Raw genomic sequence first — 18,602 nt, 5'->3', positions numbered from 1 at the left:
GTTAAGACTCAAGGCCATTTGATACAGAAACGGATGACTTATGAGGCTTCTTAGTCATGAGACTATGGTGGAATTTATGGTGTTGTGAAGGTCAGTCGAATCAATTTCTCAACACAGGAGTTACAGAGAACACCGTGTGCTTTAGTCAATGGAATAATAAATCTCTTCGTTGCTATCATTCGTCTCATTCTCATCTCCATCACTTCCTCTGCACCTCCATTCTCCATCCACCTCCTCTTTCTTTTTTCATTTTTTATTTTCCAATATTTGGCCATTTGTCAAGTTCTCCTACCCCCTCTGCCTCCTTTCATGACAATGTCTCTCCCCCAACCCTCTCACATTTTGGTTGACTTATCTCCTCACCTTCTTCTCATAGTCGTCCCCCTTGTATCCCTCCTCTTCCTCACAGTGCGTCAACAACACTCCTGACATTGTATGCTCAGCATGGAAGATCTGTCTGTGTTTGTGTGTGTGTGTACCTGCAAGTGTGCAATTATGAGTGTGTGTCTGGTAAAGACTGTAAAAACAAGCCCCAGGGACACACTGCTGCAGCTCTGCCCTTTATCTTCAAACAGTGGCATACTAAAACAAGTGCATGCGTGCACAAGCATTTGTGTGTCTGTGTGCGGTTGTGCATGTGTTCATAGACATGTTCGCAATGTTACCTTTGGCCTCTTTGTACTCTTCACAGATCCTTCTGACGGCTGCCAGACCCTCCTGCTCATCCCTCCCAGCTGAAGGAGAAGGACACACACACACGCAGATTAATACAATGTCTGACAAGTCCTTAGAGGCTTAAAAAAAATAATAATACTGTTTTTCCTATCTTTAGTCAGTCCTGTGTTCTTTCATCTTATAAAAACATCTTTCCAAGAAGGGTCCTTCAAATGAAAAGAGTTCCTAATTCAACCGTTTAGCCCTTGAGGAACATTTATGAATGTTAACAAAGATTTTGAGTAAATCCTTCTGCTTCAGTGAAGAGCTTGTTTGCAACCCGTTTCAAAGAATGCACAGTACTTTAAAAGCACAGTTAATTATACCATAAAATATGTATAAGATCTAAAATAAAAAGTAATCCAACAACAGTTCACAGCTGCTGCTAAGTGACACTACGATGCCAGCAATCCAAAAGTGAGAGCAGACCTTGGTCGTCCTGTTTTGACCTGGCGTCCAGAGATAAACCGGTTGTGAATCAACATAGTCCTTGTTGTTAGTATTTTCGTCTTATAAGGAGATCACCAGAGCATTCACATAGTACTCAGATACAACTCAAAATAGCACGTATTGACAAGAAGTAGACAATATCTACTACACCAAATATGCATCAAAGTAAGACGATCCAGTGAAGGGAGACAAGCAAGTGAGCTAGCTTCACAAATCAATGAGTGATTTGTATTGATAAAATCTTAACAATACCTAATGTGTGGCTGTGATGTTAAATAATAGTGTTTGCGAAACTTCACAAAAATGTGTTACTTGAACATTAGATACAGTATATTAGATATTTTAATATTTTCAACATGAGCAGATGCCCTGGTGAAAGATGCAGTCAATGACTCTCTGACTCAGGACTGTTTACAGAGAATGTCTGCATACAAATGAACTCTGCTTCTATTAAAGAGGGACGAACGAAATTACAAGCAGAAGGAAAAAATATAAGAAAGAAGACAGAGAGACTGTGTCTAATTTACAGACCCTCATTTTCAAAAGAACCATTCCAAAACAGTTAGTTACATGTACGCATGTCGGGACACACAAACACACACACAAACACACACACACACACACACTATATCAAAAACATAGAGATACAGATAAAATGTTACCCTCACTGCCTATGAATTAGAGCTGACAATCAGTCAATTAAATGATTTGTCAATCCATAAAACATTAGTTGAATGTTAGCTGGTTCCCACTTCTCAAATGTGAGGACTTGCTACTAACACAACGAATGACTACACACACACACACACACACACACGTGCAAACTCTCTTTATACCCAAACTCATAAACACAAATAGCCTTCGCGCACACTCTCATTTCCTCTCTGCACACACCAACACACAGAGACACTAATCTTGGATTATCACGCAGGCCTTTTCAAGGGCACAGCATCATTTACCCTGATGCACTGCGGTTCAGGCTGGGCTGAAAGATGTGTCTCTTCAGGATGACGTGTCACAAGGGTAACACAAACACACACACATTCAGGATAGACACACACTGATCCTGCACACAAATACAGTTTTTTTTTTGTTTTTTGTTGTTTTTTTTTTACACAAATAGCTGCTCTTCAATTGGATTCTCTGCTCATGGACCAATAGTCAATGAGAACGCTGCATATCATTAAATACACATTTTTGCACAACTAATTTCGGTCAAAGCTCTCCATTAAAATAGACACTGATTAAAACTATGCCCTGAGGAAATAATTTGCCTACTAAATATTTTGGGCTGGGAGTTGAAAATGTAACCTAATTATTTCACTTAAGTAATCTTGCTGCAGCTGAACAAATGGATAAACTGAGCATGACAAAGAAAGTTGTAAGATACTGTACATACTTTAGTTCAACATTTTCTGAAATATGCTTACTTGCTCTCTTTACAACAACGCGGTGACAAAATGTGCAGGTGAGATGCAAAAGTTTTCACAGGCGCGATGGTACCAAACCTGGCAACTTCACTGTGACAACAACATGTTGAGATGGTGCACTCAGTCACTGCACTTAGCTGCATATTGTAGTTAGCAATTGGTCGGCAAGTATTGGTTACTCAGAAATGAGATACACTGTGTTAATTACTCATCATAAGAGCTGTTGGTAGGGGTACTCCTGATCTCCTTTGCCTCCAGTGTTTATGATGAGCTGTACATAACGTGTAGCCATGACTAGTATTGAAAGCAAATCAGCAAACTTACCAAAATGTTGAAATATTCCTTTAACTCCTTTATCTTCGAATTAATGTTAATGTAAAACATGAAAATGAGATTTAAAATTGGTTCAAGTTCAAGCTATGCATCAGTTTTAAAGGCAAACTAGCATATTTTGATATGCTAATGCAGATTTACTAATCATTAATTGAATGATCGGACCATGCAGATAATAAGTATGCAAACTTAAGATTGTCAGCTAGTCGTGATTCAGATTTAGCAGACCAAAACCGATGCCTTTGGGTGTAAAATGCAGTTTTTTTTTTAATTTTCTTTTTTTACAATTTTTCAAAAGAAAGAAAAAGGATCAGGTGTGTGGTAGAGAAATCTCATATTAAATACAGGCTCCTGTTATTGTGTGCCCTGCTGCCCAGTCTTTCCGTGCGACAGTGCTACAAGAAGGTCATTTCTCACCACTTACAAGCCCTTGCTTATTGGCATAAATGGATAAGTACATTTCCCAAGGTAAACCTGCACAATTCTTGGTTAATGAGACTGGAAAACAATCATCACAGCAGCATGACTGATAGTTCACTGGTAAATTTCAAGTCTCATGTAACCAATTTGGCCTCCAGAGACTTTCTCTTCCACTTCAGCAAATGCAATAATGTCAATATTCAGAAAACAAAGACTCCTTCGAGAGTCCAATTTATCAATCCCACATATCACAAAGTGTTATTTAATGGAAAACCTAATTTAATGGCACTTTTCAGAGTAGAGCAATGAACTAATGCATTCAGCTATTAAAAGGTTACTAAACAGTTTCTGTCATGGCCAGTGGCCTTCATAAATGATCTCATGAAATGTAAGAGGTCGGCACTGATTAGGAAACAGAAGGAGAGAAGAAATCTGTAAATGTTGATTTCTTTAAGATATCCGAATTACAAATTAATACACGCAGTATTGCTTCGACTTTTTTAAACCATGACAAAGCTGATGCATCAAGGTGCTTCATGTTCTTGTTGCATCAGTCATGGTAGTTAAGTCCACAATGACTGTTCTGTCCATGTTTGTTTGAAAAATAAAGCTTATCATGTTCAAGCAAATGTGTGTAAAAGATTAACAGAATTACACAAGAAAAAAAGACAATCATACTGCACACATTTGCTATTTTAGTAAAGTCTCAAATTTTACATTTTCTTATTTTTTCTATTCTTTTTCATGGTAGGATTTACTGGTGTTTTTGCTGCAGCAAAGATTACATTTTCCAAAACAGAATAATCTTAGTTTCATGATCTAAAAATATTGACTTTCCATCAGAACCTGCTCAAAAAGATTTAAAGCTCAATTGCGCACTGGTTAATATCCATCTCTGGTATTTGACAGCATTTGCAGAGTCTGAAACCGTAAACTCTCACACGAGCACTATGCTACCACTCCACCTGAAATATGCATCCACTCCATTAACAGAGAGGGATCCACTTTACCATAAATATCCTCACTTCATGAATTATCTCAAGAGTATTTGAAATGGAGGCACACTCTGAGTCCCGTGTGATCAGCTTCAATACACATAGGATTGTCTGGGTCTACAACAGACACTTAAAGTTCTTCACATATTGATTTTGTGTGTGTAATCATACGTAGTGTTCAAGTCTCATTTATGTTCTGTTCAAACCGTCTCCAAGGATACTCTGACATTGACTTTGCAGTATACACTCTGAATGAATAAAGCAGAGTTTTCTTCAAAGTTTTGAAGCTCGTGAACTGAATGGAAAATTCAGTCTTACCCTGGAAGTCAACTGTGTAAAAAAATACAGCGGTTCTCTGCACAGCATCTTGGAGCAGTAATGTCCTGCACCCAAAGTGGGTTTTTATATATGAAAAAAAAATGTACTGAACAATTTCATGGTATATGAAAAACATCCCTGTCTAGAATTCATCACCACCACCTCAACTGAATGTTACTTAAGGTAACACCACACCACCACATTTCCTCCTCATATTTCCCCGACTGCTTCTTTGAGGCAGACTTTGCACAGTTGGACAGCTGCAATATCAAAAATAAAAAGTATTATTAGACGATGGTGATACACAGTCCCTTGATCTCATCAACTGTTATTTGAATTTCCCTTTTTTTTTGGCTTTACAAATGGGTCATGTTGGATCTTAAAAGCTTTACTCACTTTATAAAATCGGTTCAACCATGTTGTACTCCTAATCTCGATGACTGAATGAATAATAAATACAGAGGACTACGCTCCAATAACAAGAATGAAATGTTAAGGGGCCAGTACACTCTGTTAGAAGTGCTTATCAGTTGGAGGGACAGCCTTAGAAACCCCATCCCCTCTTCCTGAGGTCGGATTAGGGGGTCTGTGTTCAACCATTTCTGTAACTTTCTGAAAATGGCAATCTGATACTGACACCCATTTCCCACTGTGATTGTCCAGCTACACAGGTGAGAAAGTACATTCGGTTTGTGTTTCTCTCCCTAGCTCTGTTTTTTTTATTTGTTACACAATTATTTGTGAGTACAACCCAGTGCAATACTATGAATGTCACCCTGGAGAGGAAGTCTGAAGATGAGTACCATTATACCCATATTTAAATATCACATTTCCCCCACCCTCTATAATGGCAGGCTTTTCACCCTGCCTTGTTTTTTTTGTTTTTTTTCCTTAAGTGGTTGGACAGCATGTCTTAGTAGCATACAGTAGTCTAAACTTTAGTAGCAACACAACCAAATACCACAAAGACCATACCAACGTTTGGCAGTGGGCTTGGGGTGGATATTCTTATCTAATAACTCTATTATTAGCAGATAATATCATATTTTAATTGAAAAACTGTGGAGCCTGTCTCCATGTCTGCTACACATAATGACAATGCTGCTTAACTGACAGATGATTAATGGATGTGATGAAAGATGAAATCAGTATCAGAATGTTTATCAGCAGTTCTCCTCACCACAGAAAACTCTGTGTCATTAGGAGGGACCGTGCTCTCTCCAAGGTGCTGAATCTAGAGATCATGATGGTTCACCTCAGCGTCTTATCATCTGCTGGGGGAGCAGCATCGGAACCGGTGACACCAGCAGACTGAATAAGTTGATCAAGTAATTGGCTGCAAACCAGACTCCTTTATAGTGGTGGAGGAGAGGAGGACACTGAACAAACTGTCCATCATGGACAGACAGGTTCAGCACCGCTGTCACAGGGACCGATACAAGAAATCTTTCCCGTATGTATAATAACTTTATTCCCTTTTCAACTTTGCACCTCTGTGTAACAGAAAATTGTCACAACTTGCAGTTTAGTAGTTTGCACAAGTTGCACATTATGTACTGTGTATTGAGACACTTGGGTTTATTTTGTGTTAGATATATATTTTTTCTATCTATCTATCTATCTATCTATCTATCTATCTATCTATCTATCTATCTACCTACCTACCTACAACCTAAATTACTTACTGTTTAATAGCATTATCTGTTAATTATCTGCTAATCTGTTCATTTACATTTGCAGGAGGTACAACCTCTCTGTAGTTTGTAAATAAGGTAATCCAGTCAATGTAAAGTCCCTGTTCAGCTGTTTTATGTTGCCAACAAGGGAAATGGCCGTCATGACCGGTACCACAGAGAGTGCTGTGGTTTATTCAGATGACCTGACAATTGAGTTAAGACGAAACCCAACCCAGTAACTGTTCACCACAAATAGAGACTAAAGAGTAAAACCTGATCATGATACTTTAATGGGCACAGTAGAAATTACATCAACCCCCAGTGTACATTTGAGGAGATGCTAATGGCAGTTAGCTGTGCTGCCAGTTCTGGAGTGTTGCTAGGAGAAATGTTAGATGAGAAGGAAAATACACTTCATCAAAAAATAAATCCCAAGCAGAACCCTCCAGACAAAAGAACGACGCACAAATATACAAACGATTAAACAGGATGTCATCTTACCACTAACATTTATATATAAAAAACTACAGATATAATGGAGCAGGCTATAACAAGCTTGTCTGATGCTGTTGGGCAAATTATGATTAGGGATGTCACCGAAACAGCTCAATTGAATGGCTATTGTTCAGTTGTTTTACCAAACTTTAATTGACAAACCACACTTTTTTCATATGATAATTACTGTAATAATATATTCATATTTACATTTGTGCAAAAACATACACTTGAGGCGCTTTGGTGTCGTAGGGGTACTGATTATGAGCTGCAGCATCCCTGGTTCATTTCTGGTCGGTTCCACGTCATAATTACGATTATCTGTATGTGTGTCCTTTTTCCTGTTATCGCTCTAATAAAGGTGTGAATTATAGTTTGGAGCCTCTTGAAAGCAGAACAACCTTGGTTTCTGAAGGCCAGATTATACTTCCTCCCACTGCAAAGCCAAAAGGGTCCAAGTGACACATATTTTGTAAACTGCTCATGTCTGTGAGGATCAGCACGGACCTCAGTGAGAACATCGAGCATTAGGGCCACGAGGATTTCAACACTGAACTGCACGTGTGTGGAGCACGTCCTTGTGTGCAGAAACAGAGTAATTTGGACCTTTTCTTTTTCTTTTCTTTTTTTCATGACAAACTCAAAATTTCTAAACTGGTAGTAGTTGTCCAGATCATTTCCACAATTAAAAGAGGGATTATGTTTCTGTTTAGAAGCCAAGGGAAGCATTTTCAGTCTTCAGTAATTGGAAGACGTTGCCCAGGAATACAGCAAATACCCACATATAACATGTGAAGGTAAACAAAGCATCCTAGCTAACTTCTGTGCACATACCATACATCAGAAGTGAGATTACTGCTCCAGACAAATTTCCTTGCATCAGCTCACTGACATCAACATGATGTCAGTCACATTACACCCAGGGTAAAAACTTTCTTAAAGAGGGGCTCGTCCTGTTCACAGTCTAGAAGGTGAAGAGAACTTGACTACTATACTGTAGATGGTCTTCAAATCAAATCAAATCAAATCAAATCAAATCAGTTTGTCTGAGAAAAAAACATGTTCCTTGGCCAAAAACTAATTTACAGTGCACAGAGCAATTCACTTCAGAGCCTAGAGTCAGAGGGCTCAACAAAATGCTCAAGTGTGTGAAGGAGCTGAACCGTTAATCACAGACGAAGCCTTAAATCGCACAACACTAAAGAGGAAAAGAGGAAAGACATCAGAGGTGTGGTGATCAACATATTTCAGGAGGTGGCTTGGGGATACAGAATGAGGGAGTGATCGATGTAGTACATCACCTCGGTAAGTAGGTACAAGGTGGCACTTCAAGGAGGGAAAAAAGAGAGATATATAGCTACAAATAAATATGGGAGTTGATTCATCTGTTAATCTATATGTAGTTAACACACATATACCATACATACATACATAGTCTTGTGAATATTTATCATCTCACTGTTTTTATCTGTTTTTCGTCTCAAACTTTTTTGATGGCAGCAGGTATAAATTCTGGACTTGTGTATCATTTCTTATTTTAATAATTTACACAAATCCTTTGAAAAAGGCATTCATGTCTGATAATAATGTCTCAATCTGATCATCAAGTGATTTCTTCATGAATTCAATTTGTAAGAAATGCTCTTTGCTGTTTTACAGCACATTTTCACAATATTTAAACATTCACATGTACGCTTTGTATCTAGTATCTGTATCTGTTTCATAGAGATGCTACAAGAAACCATGGTATAAAGCATACCAGCCATTTCCTTTATAAGATCTTGTTCTGCATTTATCTTCCAACAGTAAATATTGCTGAATAATTAATGGAACAATACCAGATCTTGTTTTATGCAGGAAAGCATATCATAATCCTAAATTTGTATTTAACACCCAGTTTGATAACAGCCTTTTAATCCCAGCAGAACTCAAAATGCCTTCACATTATCTCGCAGTGGAGCATCACACATATTTCCTCATAATGAAAACAAACTGTTTTGATGTTATTCCAAACCTTAAGACGGATCAGCAGGGTGTCAAGAGGCATCTGAACGCACTGTTGACCGTCTGATACTAATTACGGATTTCTGACAGAGACAGGCTTTTAAGTAGGCACACACAGATGATGCCTTCAATATTTTGGTTCACTGTACAATACAAATTACTTGATTATAAAAAGATATGTCTGCAGGCTTGTATCCTCACTGTAACCCAGTCAACATAGACCCATCTCCATTCAGCTGTACAGGACTTATTACTTTATACATGAGGACAACAGTAAGGAGAACCACATGGGGTAGAGTTAACCTGTTGTGTGCAAATATGAATTAACACTCTTAAAGGGTAAGTTTAACCGATTCATTCGTTTCCTTTTTGTTATCTACCACGCAGTGCTGTTAGTTTGATTGTCTAGATTAAGATATATGACAAAAGACTGAAACCAAAAGTAAAAAAAAAAAAGAAGAAGAAGGAAAAACTGTGTTTTGGATTATTGTGTGTTGGGAAATTACTGTGTTAATTGCTAAAGTCATATCAACCCTTAACTGAAATTTTCGTTGTGTTCTCAAATTAATAGTCAACTAAACACGCTGGCAACATCTCTTTCTCTACACAGCTTGACACAAGTCTTTTCAGTTCTCCCTGTGTAACTACTGATCAGCCAGTTGAAAACCAATTTAAGAGTTGTGATTGGGGCATTCTCACTATCATCTCTAAGGTTATTATGCCAAACAGTTTCACATCTGCTTATACTGCTTATACTGCTTTGTTAACTTTGTTGCTTTGGCTGGTGCTTCTTACCTGTACACAACTTACTTTTTATGGAGATATTCTACTGTGATGTAAAGTCAAAATAACCAGAATATATTCACTTTTCAAATCTAGTTTACTCAGGAAAATTACTCTTTTCTTCCCTCCCATTCCGAAGCAAATGTAATGCAATAGAAAAGTTCTGAGATATCCATTTGACTGGATAGCTGGAGTCCTTCCACATAAATCCCTGGTTTTCAGCCCAATACAATATTTTCTCCTGGAAACTCTCAAGAATTCATACAATGAGAAAGGAGATAAGGCTACTCTGACTGACTTTTCAAAATTATGAAAATCAAGCAAAAGCTGGGAAAGATAGAGACTTTCAAAAGGGTTTATGCGTCAGGCTTCATCCATTTTCTTTTGTTTAATTTGTATAGTATTTTGCTCTAGTTTCTTGTTTTATTGTGTTCATTTTTATGTTGCATTTAGTGATTATTAAGCACAAAAAGTTATTATTATTATTACTGATGCTGTTGTTTTTGTAAATCTAAGTGTAAACAGATGGAAGCTAACCTTTTGGGAACTATCTCTGTCATACACATGTCTGCTCTTAAAAGCTTGGATCTCCTGTCATGTTTGCGTGTCAGTTGTGTGGTGCTTCATACTGTACCTATGATAACATATGCCCCCAGCCTGGCCATGTGGCGGACTACCTCATAGCCGATTCCCCTGCCTCCTCCTGTCACTATGGCAACCTTGCCATCTTGTCTGGGCATCACTGGCAGAGGCAGAAGAGGACACACAGATATAAGGGAGAATGTCATTTGATAAAAAAGCTGCTTCAAGATGGGTCACTATTTCAAGACTTGAGAAGTCCTTGTTAGACTTGAAGATGGTCTGCAAATCTCAGAAGGACTACATTTTGATTTTAAAATTCCAGTGGTATCCACTGTATAATTTTCTTTCTCTCTCTTAAAGAATGTTGTATCTTACAGTTGTATCTACAGTTACAGAGTTGCTTTAATGTTCCCAAATTACAAGAATAATAATTTCACTTAAGTGCAGACCTCCTGCCTAAAGAACAATAACAAATCACTTTATTTATCCATAGTATGGTGGAACTTCTATGATGGGTATTGAATGAAATGTTTACTACTGACAAACGGACCTAGTAAGAGCCTGACTTACTAGAAAAACCTACTTACTATAAAAAGGCAATATCCACACACATGAGCCCAATTCCTCTATTATCTTGAATCAAGTCCATTAATAAGTACGGCAGTGCAGAGTAGAGTGCTAATTTGATCAAGCGTTGATAATTCACATGTTTCACATATGATGATGAACATGGAAGGATCAATGTATCAAAGTCGGTTTTGAGTCAGATGCGTGTACTTCCTACATGGGCAGTAATTTTAAATGCATCTATCATTGTTGAACCAACGTTTATTCATCGCGTCACAACACCAACACAAAACAAAATATTCCTGTGAAATCCCTTTACGATGCACTGCACTTTTCTTTCAGCACTTTATATTTCATTGGTTGACAGTACTGTCACAGAAGCGTCTTACGTTGACCTGCTGCCGTGTTACGTTCTGTTCTCTTGTGAACAGCCGCACCAGTCCAAACTGGAAAAAGTGGGAATTTAAACCAACATCACTCGGCGACAAACGCAGAAGCTTAGGTGAGTTAAGTTTTTAAGTTAAAATGAATTGTTAAGCTCTTCTGGTGAATTCGGCATCAGACAGCACTTTCACTCCACGTTTAGACTCACTTTTCTCAAACTACCTAACATAGTTAGCTTAGCGTTAGCATACATTACAGCATTACAACGACAGTCCATGTCGATATGATTACTGGATCCTAAGTGTACTAATTAAAGTTAATGTAACGACAGCGGACCAGCCTTCAATGCCCACAACACCAGCTGACTGGGACACAAAACAACACTTGGTGAACCACAGTAACTTCTTCGGAGCTGAACCGACCTGGCAACCTGAAATGTCTGCTGAACAACTGAGCCAACAGAACCTTCAGACCGAGCAGGTAAAGCTTGACAGCAGGTAGAAGACAGCACCGAATGGCAGACAACATCTCTGTGAGGATATATAGCGTGAACAGTCAGTATAGAAGAGGAGCAAGCAACTGTGACTCCGGCTAAAAGGCGTACGGTTCCATCAATGGGACACGTTCCAACATGAAGACGTCCAACCTCTCCTCCTTCCTTGTCGTGCCTTCCAATCGACAAAGTGATTCCGAGGCTCTCTCACGTCACGAGGACGCTTAATTTAAAATGGGGCTTTTCTTGAAATTACCTAACTGACAACTTTTTTTCTGACGATCCGCTGACTGGTTGACCTCGAAAAATCTGATCTCTAGCAGCCATCCATCACTTTGCTGCAGAGGTGGAATTAACTCTATGATGGAGGGGTCTCGTTGCTGGTGCTTGGCTGCTTGATGTGCCATATGATCCTTCTTTGTAGAGCCCAGCATATTGCTCCCTTCAGCTCGCTGACTATCTCATTAAGTGCTGCCAGAGAGGTCACACATGATTGAAGCAACAGAGGGATGACACACTAGTTTGATCCATAATTTCCCAGGATAGGCTTTGAAAGCATGTTTCTGGAGCAGTGCAGCTCCTGTCTGCAGTGATGCTCCTCTTACTAGGAGGACTGAATTATGGCTGACTGCTGGATGTTAGATTCTCCTCTGGGATCACTTGAGTCCATCACACCAGCCTACTCTTATTAGAGGTTAGTCATGCTGCTGTGATAATTAGTCAGATAGGACCTCAGCCGTGAAAGTCCTGACTTTTTCTGCCATCTCAACACTAATTCTGTGATTCAATCAGCACAAAGTGTTCCCTCAACAGATATGCACAAAAAAGACAAAATGTGGGGTTTCAATTAGGTTACATGATGCAAAACAGTATGATGTAACTCAAATGCTTTTGTGATTCAAAAATAATCACATGTATAGACTTAGTAAATATAATTTTAAAAAGAATGTGTAGCATGTATCATAGCAGTGAGTCACAGCTTCAGCACCAGAGTGAAATCATTTCCCGCTTTCAGAGATAAGCTACTGACACTTCATGTCACACACCACGACTTCCAATCTACCAACACACCCTGAAGATACTGAACATCTTCAACCATTTCACTGGGCTTAAAGAATCAAATGTCAAGATGACATTTTAAATAATTTTATAAGGTTATAATCCAAGGTTTATCCCATTTTCTGCAGCTGTGTTCGTCACTTCCACCTCAGACACTTTGGAGAACAGTTACTCTAAGATGATTCAGTGTTTTGAGTGATAGCATTTTGCCAAGATGCAAAAAGACATGTCACACGCACCATATACCTCTATATAAATGGAAATGTTTAATTACACGAGCAACTATATCAAATTCACAGAGCAGCCATATAAAGCCAGACATGCAGCTAATTTATCGTCCTGTTTCTGAGTGAGGCACATCCTTCTGCAAAAGCAGTTACATGCTTTTAAACCTGTTCACAATGAATGAAAGGACACCCGCTGCATGTTTTTTTAGTCACCTCCCCATATCGCGATGTTGGTATGTGGAAGTGGCTAATGGCAATCTCTAAATCAGTTCAACTGGTAAGACCAGTGTGACAGTGGAAATTGATTAATGGAAATCAATGGATCTTTATAGGTTCAACCAGATATAGTCAAATAGGACCTCAGCTTTGCTGTTTTCAGTAATGAAGGATGCCATTCAGCTTGCATTGTAATATACACATGATTCTGATCAAAAAGCAGCTTTGATACAGACTCTGCTACAATACTAGTTGTGGTAAGGAACTAGTACATTTAATCACTACTGTACTTAAGTAAAATTTTGCCGCATTTGTACTTTACTTGAGTTGTTTATGCAACTTTAGATTTCGACATTTCAGCACGCAATGTTGTACATTTTACTCCACTACATTTTTGAACAGTTAGCAGTGTCCAGTTGGACTCTTTGTTTTGTTTCAGATGTGTACGGGTACCCATACATATACACGTTATATGTATGTACATTTTCTTCTTTCATATACCCCATTAATCATCTCACAGCCTCTCAGATGTATCATGTGACCACAGATTGAGAACAACTGGAATAAACTACACTACTGTATATAAAGTAGTTAAAAGTAGCTCCTCTGTGACAACGGTAAGACGCTACATGTGTTGTGAAGCATCACTATTAACAATCTAATGATGTGATATACTGTAATAACTTGGTCGCAGAGACCATTTTCCTCCAGAAAGAGCACTTTTAGGTTTAATACTACAAGTTCTGCTAATACATCTGTACTTGTACTTAATAAGAGTTTTGAGTACAGGACATTTACTTTCTCTTACTGCAATGGAGAGTTAAATTTTCATGGCAATTTTACTTTAGTAAGGGATCTGAGTATTTCAATGTACAGTAGACTATTTACCCAATTCAACAAAAAGAAGGTGGATTGAAGTGGACCTTGAGCTGAACAGACAAAGAAAAAGCACCACTTACATCCATCTCATAACTTTACAGAAAATCCAAGAAAAAAACAAGACACAGCATTTGATTGACAGGTGACTGACGTACACCGCAGTGCTGAATGATTGGCTCCATAAAGGCGACAGAATCAGGACATCATTACTGTCAAAAAAGATTTCAAGCTTAATGTAGAGTCTGTGTTCTAGTCTATACAGCACAAATCTGAACAGACAGCCTACTGCTATGAAGGATTGTGTTTGGTTAACAGGGTAGGAACCAGCTGTATTGTCCCTGGCACTCAAAGTAGGCCAACCAAACTCTTCACATCCTTTGTTTCAACAAAATTACAATAATTTCTCTTAAAGACAGGTCTGGGGCATTCACAATAGCTCCTCTTTCTTCTCTTGGCAGGGAAATCATTAGTATTCGTTTGTGTCTTTCTCAGTATCCAATAGTTAAGGTCGAGCTAGAACAGCAGCACTGACAAGCAGTTGGCCCCAGTTATTAAAGTCTGCAGAAGACGGTTAAATGAGCAGCAACATAAAGAGACTGTGTCATCACCGCTGCCCCGATGGAAGCTGAGCCACGAGAGGCTGTGTGTGTATTTAAATGCGCTCGTGTTGCTGTTAATGCAAGCACAGAAGACATGTGTGTTCACGTGCACACGTGTGCGTTTGTTCCGGCGCAGCCTGAGAGGTTGGGGGGTCAGCGAGGTGAGCTGGCCGGCTATTGTTTAAAGGAAATCGCATCTCACGGATGACTGTAGGATGATTATTTGGGATGATGGAACATCAGGGAGACAGTCCGCTACACACACACAGCCACACACACACACAAAAATGAAGACATATGTACACTCACACGAGACATGCTGGGAATAGGACATGACAGGCGAGTGTGTGATGTAAATAACATGAACAGCATCAGAACAGCTCCAACCAACAGTCACCTAGTCTTATATGACAACCACTGGCTGGCTGCAAAACCCAACTTGTCTTATTTTGTAAATCCTGGCTGACAACAGCTCTATCTGTGTGTGTGTGTGCTGCCTGTTAAAATGTAATCTGTATTTCACATTCCACATAGATTTATTCCTGGTGAGAAGAGAAGGTGGATGATATTGGGTATTTTTAGCAGAACATGGCACGAACAGTTTTCAAATAGGATGATAGGATGACACGTTGTTCCTTAACACTTTACCCCCGTTTGTTTTTGTTACTGATCAGCTGCCACCTAGGGGAGATGGCAGATGAAGAGCCATATTGTGAGGAAAGGGAATTTTCTGGGTGTGTCATGAGCAATTTGGTCTCCAAAGTGCAAAAGCTTGTGTGAAGTGATGTTGTCTTTTTCTCTCAGTTTGAGCTGCCTCTTTCACAGCTTTTCCTCTGAAGCCTCCTCCATTTGAGAGGCAGACAATCAAGGACGGACTCAAAGTTCAGAGACGCAGCCAGAGCTCCAGGCTATACACAGTGTCCAGCCCCTAATGAGATGGCGCATTTGCATGTATATGTAGGAAAGGCAAATCCATGGGGAATTTTTATTTTGCAACCTGAGACACAAATGTCTGTGTGCACAGATTCTTGAGTGTATTTGGTTTGTGTTAATAGCAGCATGTGTGTCTATCTGTATGTGCTGGGCAGTGTGAGGAAGAGAAACAATTTGTTTATCCGTATCAGTGTGTAACAATGCCATGTTGTGGTCTCACTGGGAGTTAGGGAGCGTAATTATTTCTTTGCCCCGCATAAATACTTCTGGCAACTGTTGTCATTTTTACATTTCGGTTTTTGTACATAGCCTCTGTATTAAACAAACAAGATACAACATTTCATTATTAAAACTAAGAGGTGCTTATAGTCTGACTCTTTAAACTTTAGACAGGGTGAAACCAGATGTTTCCCATCTTTGTGCTGAGACAGGACTTTTCACAGTCTGACTCCTGAATGGAAAGAGAAGGGTGTCAGTGTTCCAGGATTATAAGAAAAATACTAATAATTGTTCTCTTAGTTTTTGTACGGTACAGTTACTGTCATTCGGGAGATGTAAACAGGAAGTATAATGCTGTCATAGCATCAGTTAGGTGCGGGCTACAACTCTATTTGTTTACATTTTGGCAAACAGGCCAAAGCAGCTATTAGCAGTTCTTGTTGCAATATAGCCACTGGAATTACAGACAACTTAAAAACATGATGATTCTCAGCCAATGTCTAGAGGTACATGGAGTGTATTTTTTGTATGACTTCTAAGTAGATAGTAGTAGTAGATATATGTCATATGGTAACACTAACATTCGGTAGTGTAAATCACACAGAATTTTAAAATGTGTGTATTATGTCTGTGTGTTGAGATTTGTGTGAGTAATGACTCTGAGGAAGAGAAAAAAATTTTGACTCAATTTCGCTCATCTCTCACTCTGAGCCTCCCCTTCAACTCTCCCATACCTCCCCGGGGAGACATACCTCACAGTTTGACAACCCATGCGTTATGTACTAAACTAAGATTAAACTGCTGGCTTCCCCTTAATCTTATTCCTGACAAGAAAGCAAATAATTTCCCAAAATGTTGAATGATTCCTCTGCACATGTCTCTGTAAATACTTCTAGCATTTTTGCTTGAGAACATTTTGAGTGCAGTAAGCTACTTTTACTTTAAAAAGGATTTTTTCATAATGATATTGTTACATTTATTACTTTGTGCTTCCACCACTTGTTTGAAGTTGTTTTGTGTAGAGCGTCTCAATGGCTCATTACAGCCAGAGTTTCCAACCCAGCCCCGGCTCTCTATGAAGACGGAGGAAGGAGAAAACCACTAAAAACAAAGCAAACACTAACACCTAGATTGTAAATAAAAGGCAAAAATAGAGGAAACCTCAGGAGAGGCTGTCCCCTCCAGGGATGGCCGGATGGGCACTAGGAGCTGTGGGTGGGAAAAGGCAGTGAACTGTACATGGACAGATTTAGTAATTGTTGTGTCGCCTCAGCTGCAGCCGCCACAGGCCTTCCACGGGGACAGAAGCCAAAGGCCAGCTTGTAAACATGAAAGTGAAACCTGAGATTTTTGAATGTGTTTGCAGTAGGCGACTGCACACATCATATAACAACATCCTGGATTAACATCTGGTCTGGGACGTTTTTTCTCTCTTTATGGCTTATAGGCATTTGCGACAAAAAAAGAGTGACAAATGGCCCAAAAGTAATAATTCACACTTTTACTTTGGGACTGTGTAAAAGTAACTCTAAAGTGGTCACTAAAGTGACCATAGGGGCAGTGCTGTTGTAATTAGAAATAGATTTGCATGTGTCATGCATGTGGTAACTACAAGGTTCTAATAAATAAGTCGGAGCTTTTTCTTTTCTTCTTCATCCACATGCCTCCTTTAACACACCAGTCCTTCAACTGTAATTGGTCTATTATTGAGTCAGAAAAACACGACAGTAGCTCTTGAAATCTCAAATCTCTCCAAAACTTTCCATCAAAATTATATTACATTGGAGGCAAGAAAAAGGTACAGAGATGCAGGTATAGAGTTATGGCACATGTATAAACCTAGCACCTAAGCTTGGTGGACGCTGTCAGCGGACACTTTTTAGTTAAAAAGGTGAGCTAGTATTCTTGAGTTGGGAAGATGCATATATATGCATGTAATGGCTGCTGAAGTCAATGTTTTTTCATAAGCTTGTAGCTCTTTTTATATGTTTGAAGACGCACACCACGCACGTGTATAGATGTTGTTATGCATGCAAGTTGAGTGTGTATCATGTATTCATCTTTTGGGGAGATAAAAGTCTGTGCTTGCGTGTGTGTATGTTTGTGTGTGTCTATGTGCGCTTGTGTGTGCATGCTTATGTTCATCAAACACATCCCTACACTGTTTCTCCAAACTGTCTTCAGGGAGTGGTTGCTTTTCCATTAGTAGATGTAGAAAGAGGAGCAGTGGGAGGGATATTTGCTTGCACCAATTAAGACTGTCATTAACTCTGTGCAACACACACACTCACACACGCTCAATCACAAAGAGACAAACACACACACATACACGCTCAATCACATTCAGACAGGTGATATCTGATTTAGTTTTTTCTGACACAATCACACACACACACACACACACACGCTCAATCACAAAGAGACAAACCCACACATACACACACACACACACACATACACACACACAAACACACCCAGTATTTAACACATTTAATTTAACAGTGTGAGTCAGTGTGTGTGCGCCTCTGTTTCTGTCTGAAACCTGTTGTTCGCTGAGACAGGACTGTGAGGTGACACTTTCATCTCTTCCTCTATCATTTTCTTTCTCTCATTCCAGGGCTGCAAGAACACAAAGAGCCTGTGTGTGTGTGTGTGTGTGTGTGTGTGTGTGTGTGTGTGTGATTGTGTCAGAAAAAACTAAATCAGATATCACCTGTCTGAATGTGATTAACTCTAATTATTGATTGATTGTTACAGCATTTAATTTAAAGTACAGTGTCTCCGCTAATATTACTTTTATCCACCCCAAGCTACACTGGATTAGGG

The 18,602-nt window shown here is 39.1% G+C and overlaps 1 protein-coding gene across 3 annotated transcripts in view; it reads right to left on the bottom strand.

Moving 5' to 3' along the window:
- The window catches only part of dhrsx (dehydrogenase/reductase (SDR family) X-linked), a 44,203-nt gene that overhangs the window by 19,023 nt on the left and 6,578 nt on the right, over positions 1 to 18,602 (bottom strand). Inside the window, exons 1-3 of one of the 3 annotated variants that reach the window (XM_056389484.1) lie at positions 11,574 to 18,190; positions 10,253 to 10,360; positions 666 to 734 (exon numbers count right to left, since the gene is read on the bottom strand). In XM_056389484.1, coding sequence (XP_056245459.1) covers positions 666 to 734; positions 10,253 to 10,360; positions 11,574 to 11,679 — 283 coding nt within the window. In that variant the 5' untranslated portion in view covers positions 11,680 to 18,190. Of the gene's footprint in view, positions 1 to 665; positions 735 to 10,252; positions 10,361 to 11,573; positions 18,191 to 18,602 lie in introns of those variants that run through there. The other 2 variants (XM_056389482.1, XM_056389485.1) reach the window with 2 other exon arrangements.

This window comes from Seriola aureovittata, chromosome 11 (genome assembly GCF_021018895.1).
Source record: "Seriola aureovittata isolate HTS-2021-v1 ecotype China chromosome 11, ASM2101889v1, whole genome shotgun sequence".
In the NCBI taxonomy this organism is placed as follows: domain Eukaryota; kingdom Metazoa; phylum Chordata; class Actinopteri; order Carangiformes; family Carangidae; genus Seriola; species Seriola aureovittata.
This window is presented reverse-complemented; position numbering and strand designations above follow the sequence as displayed.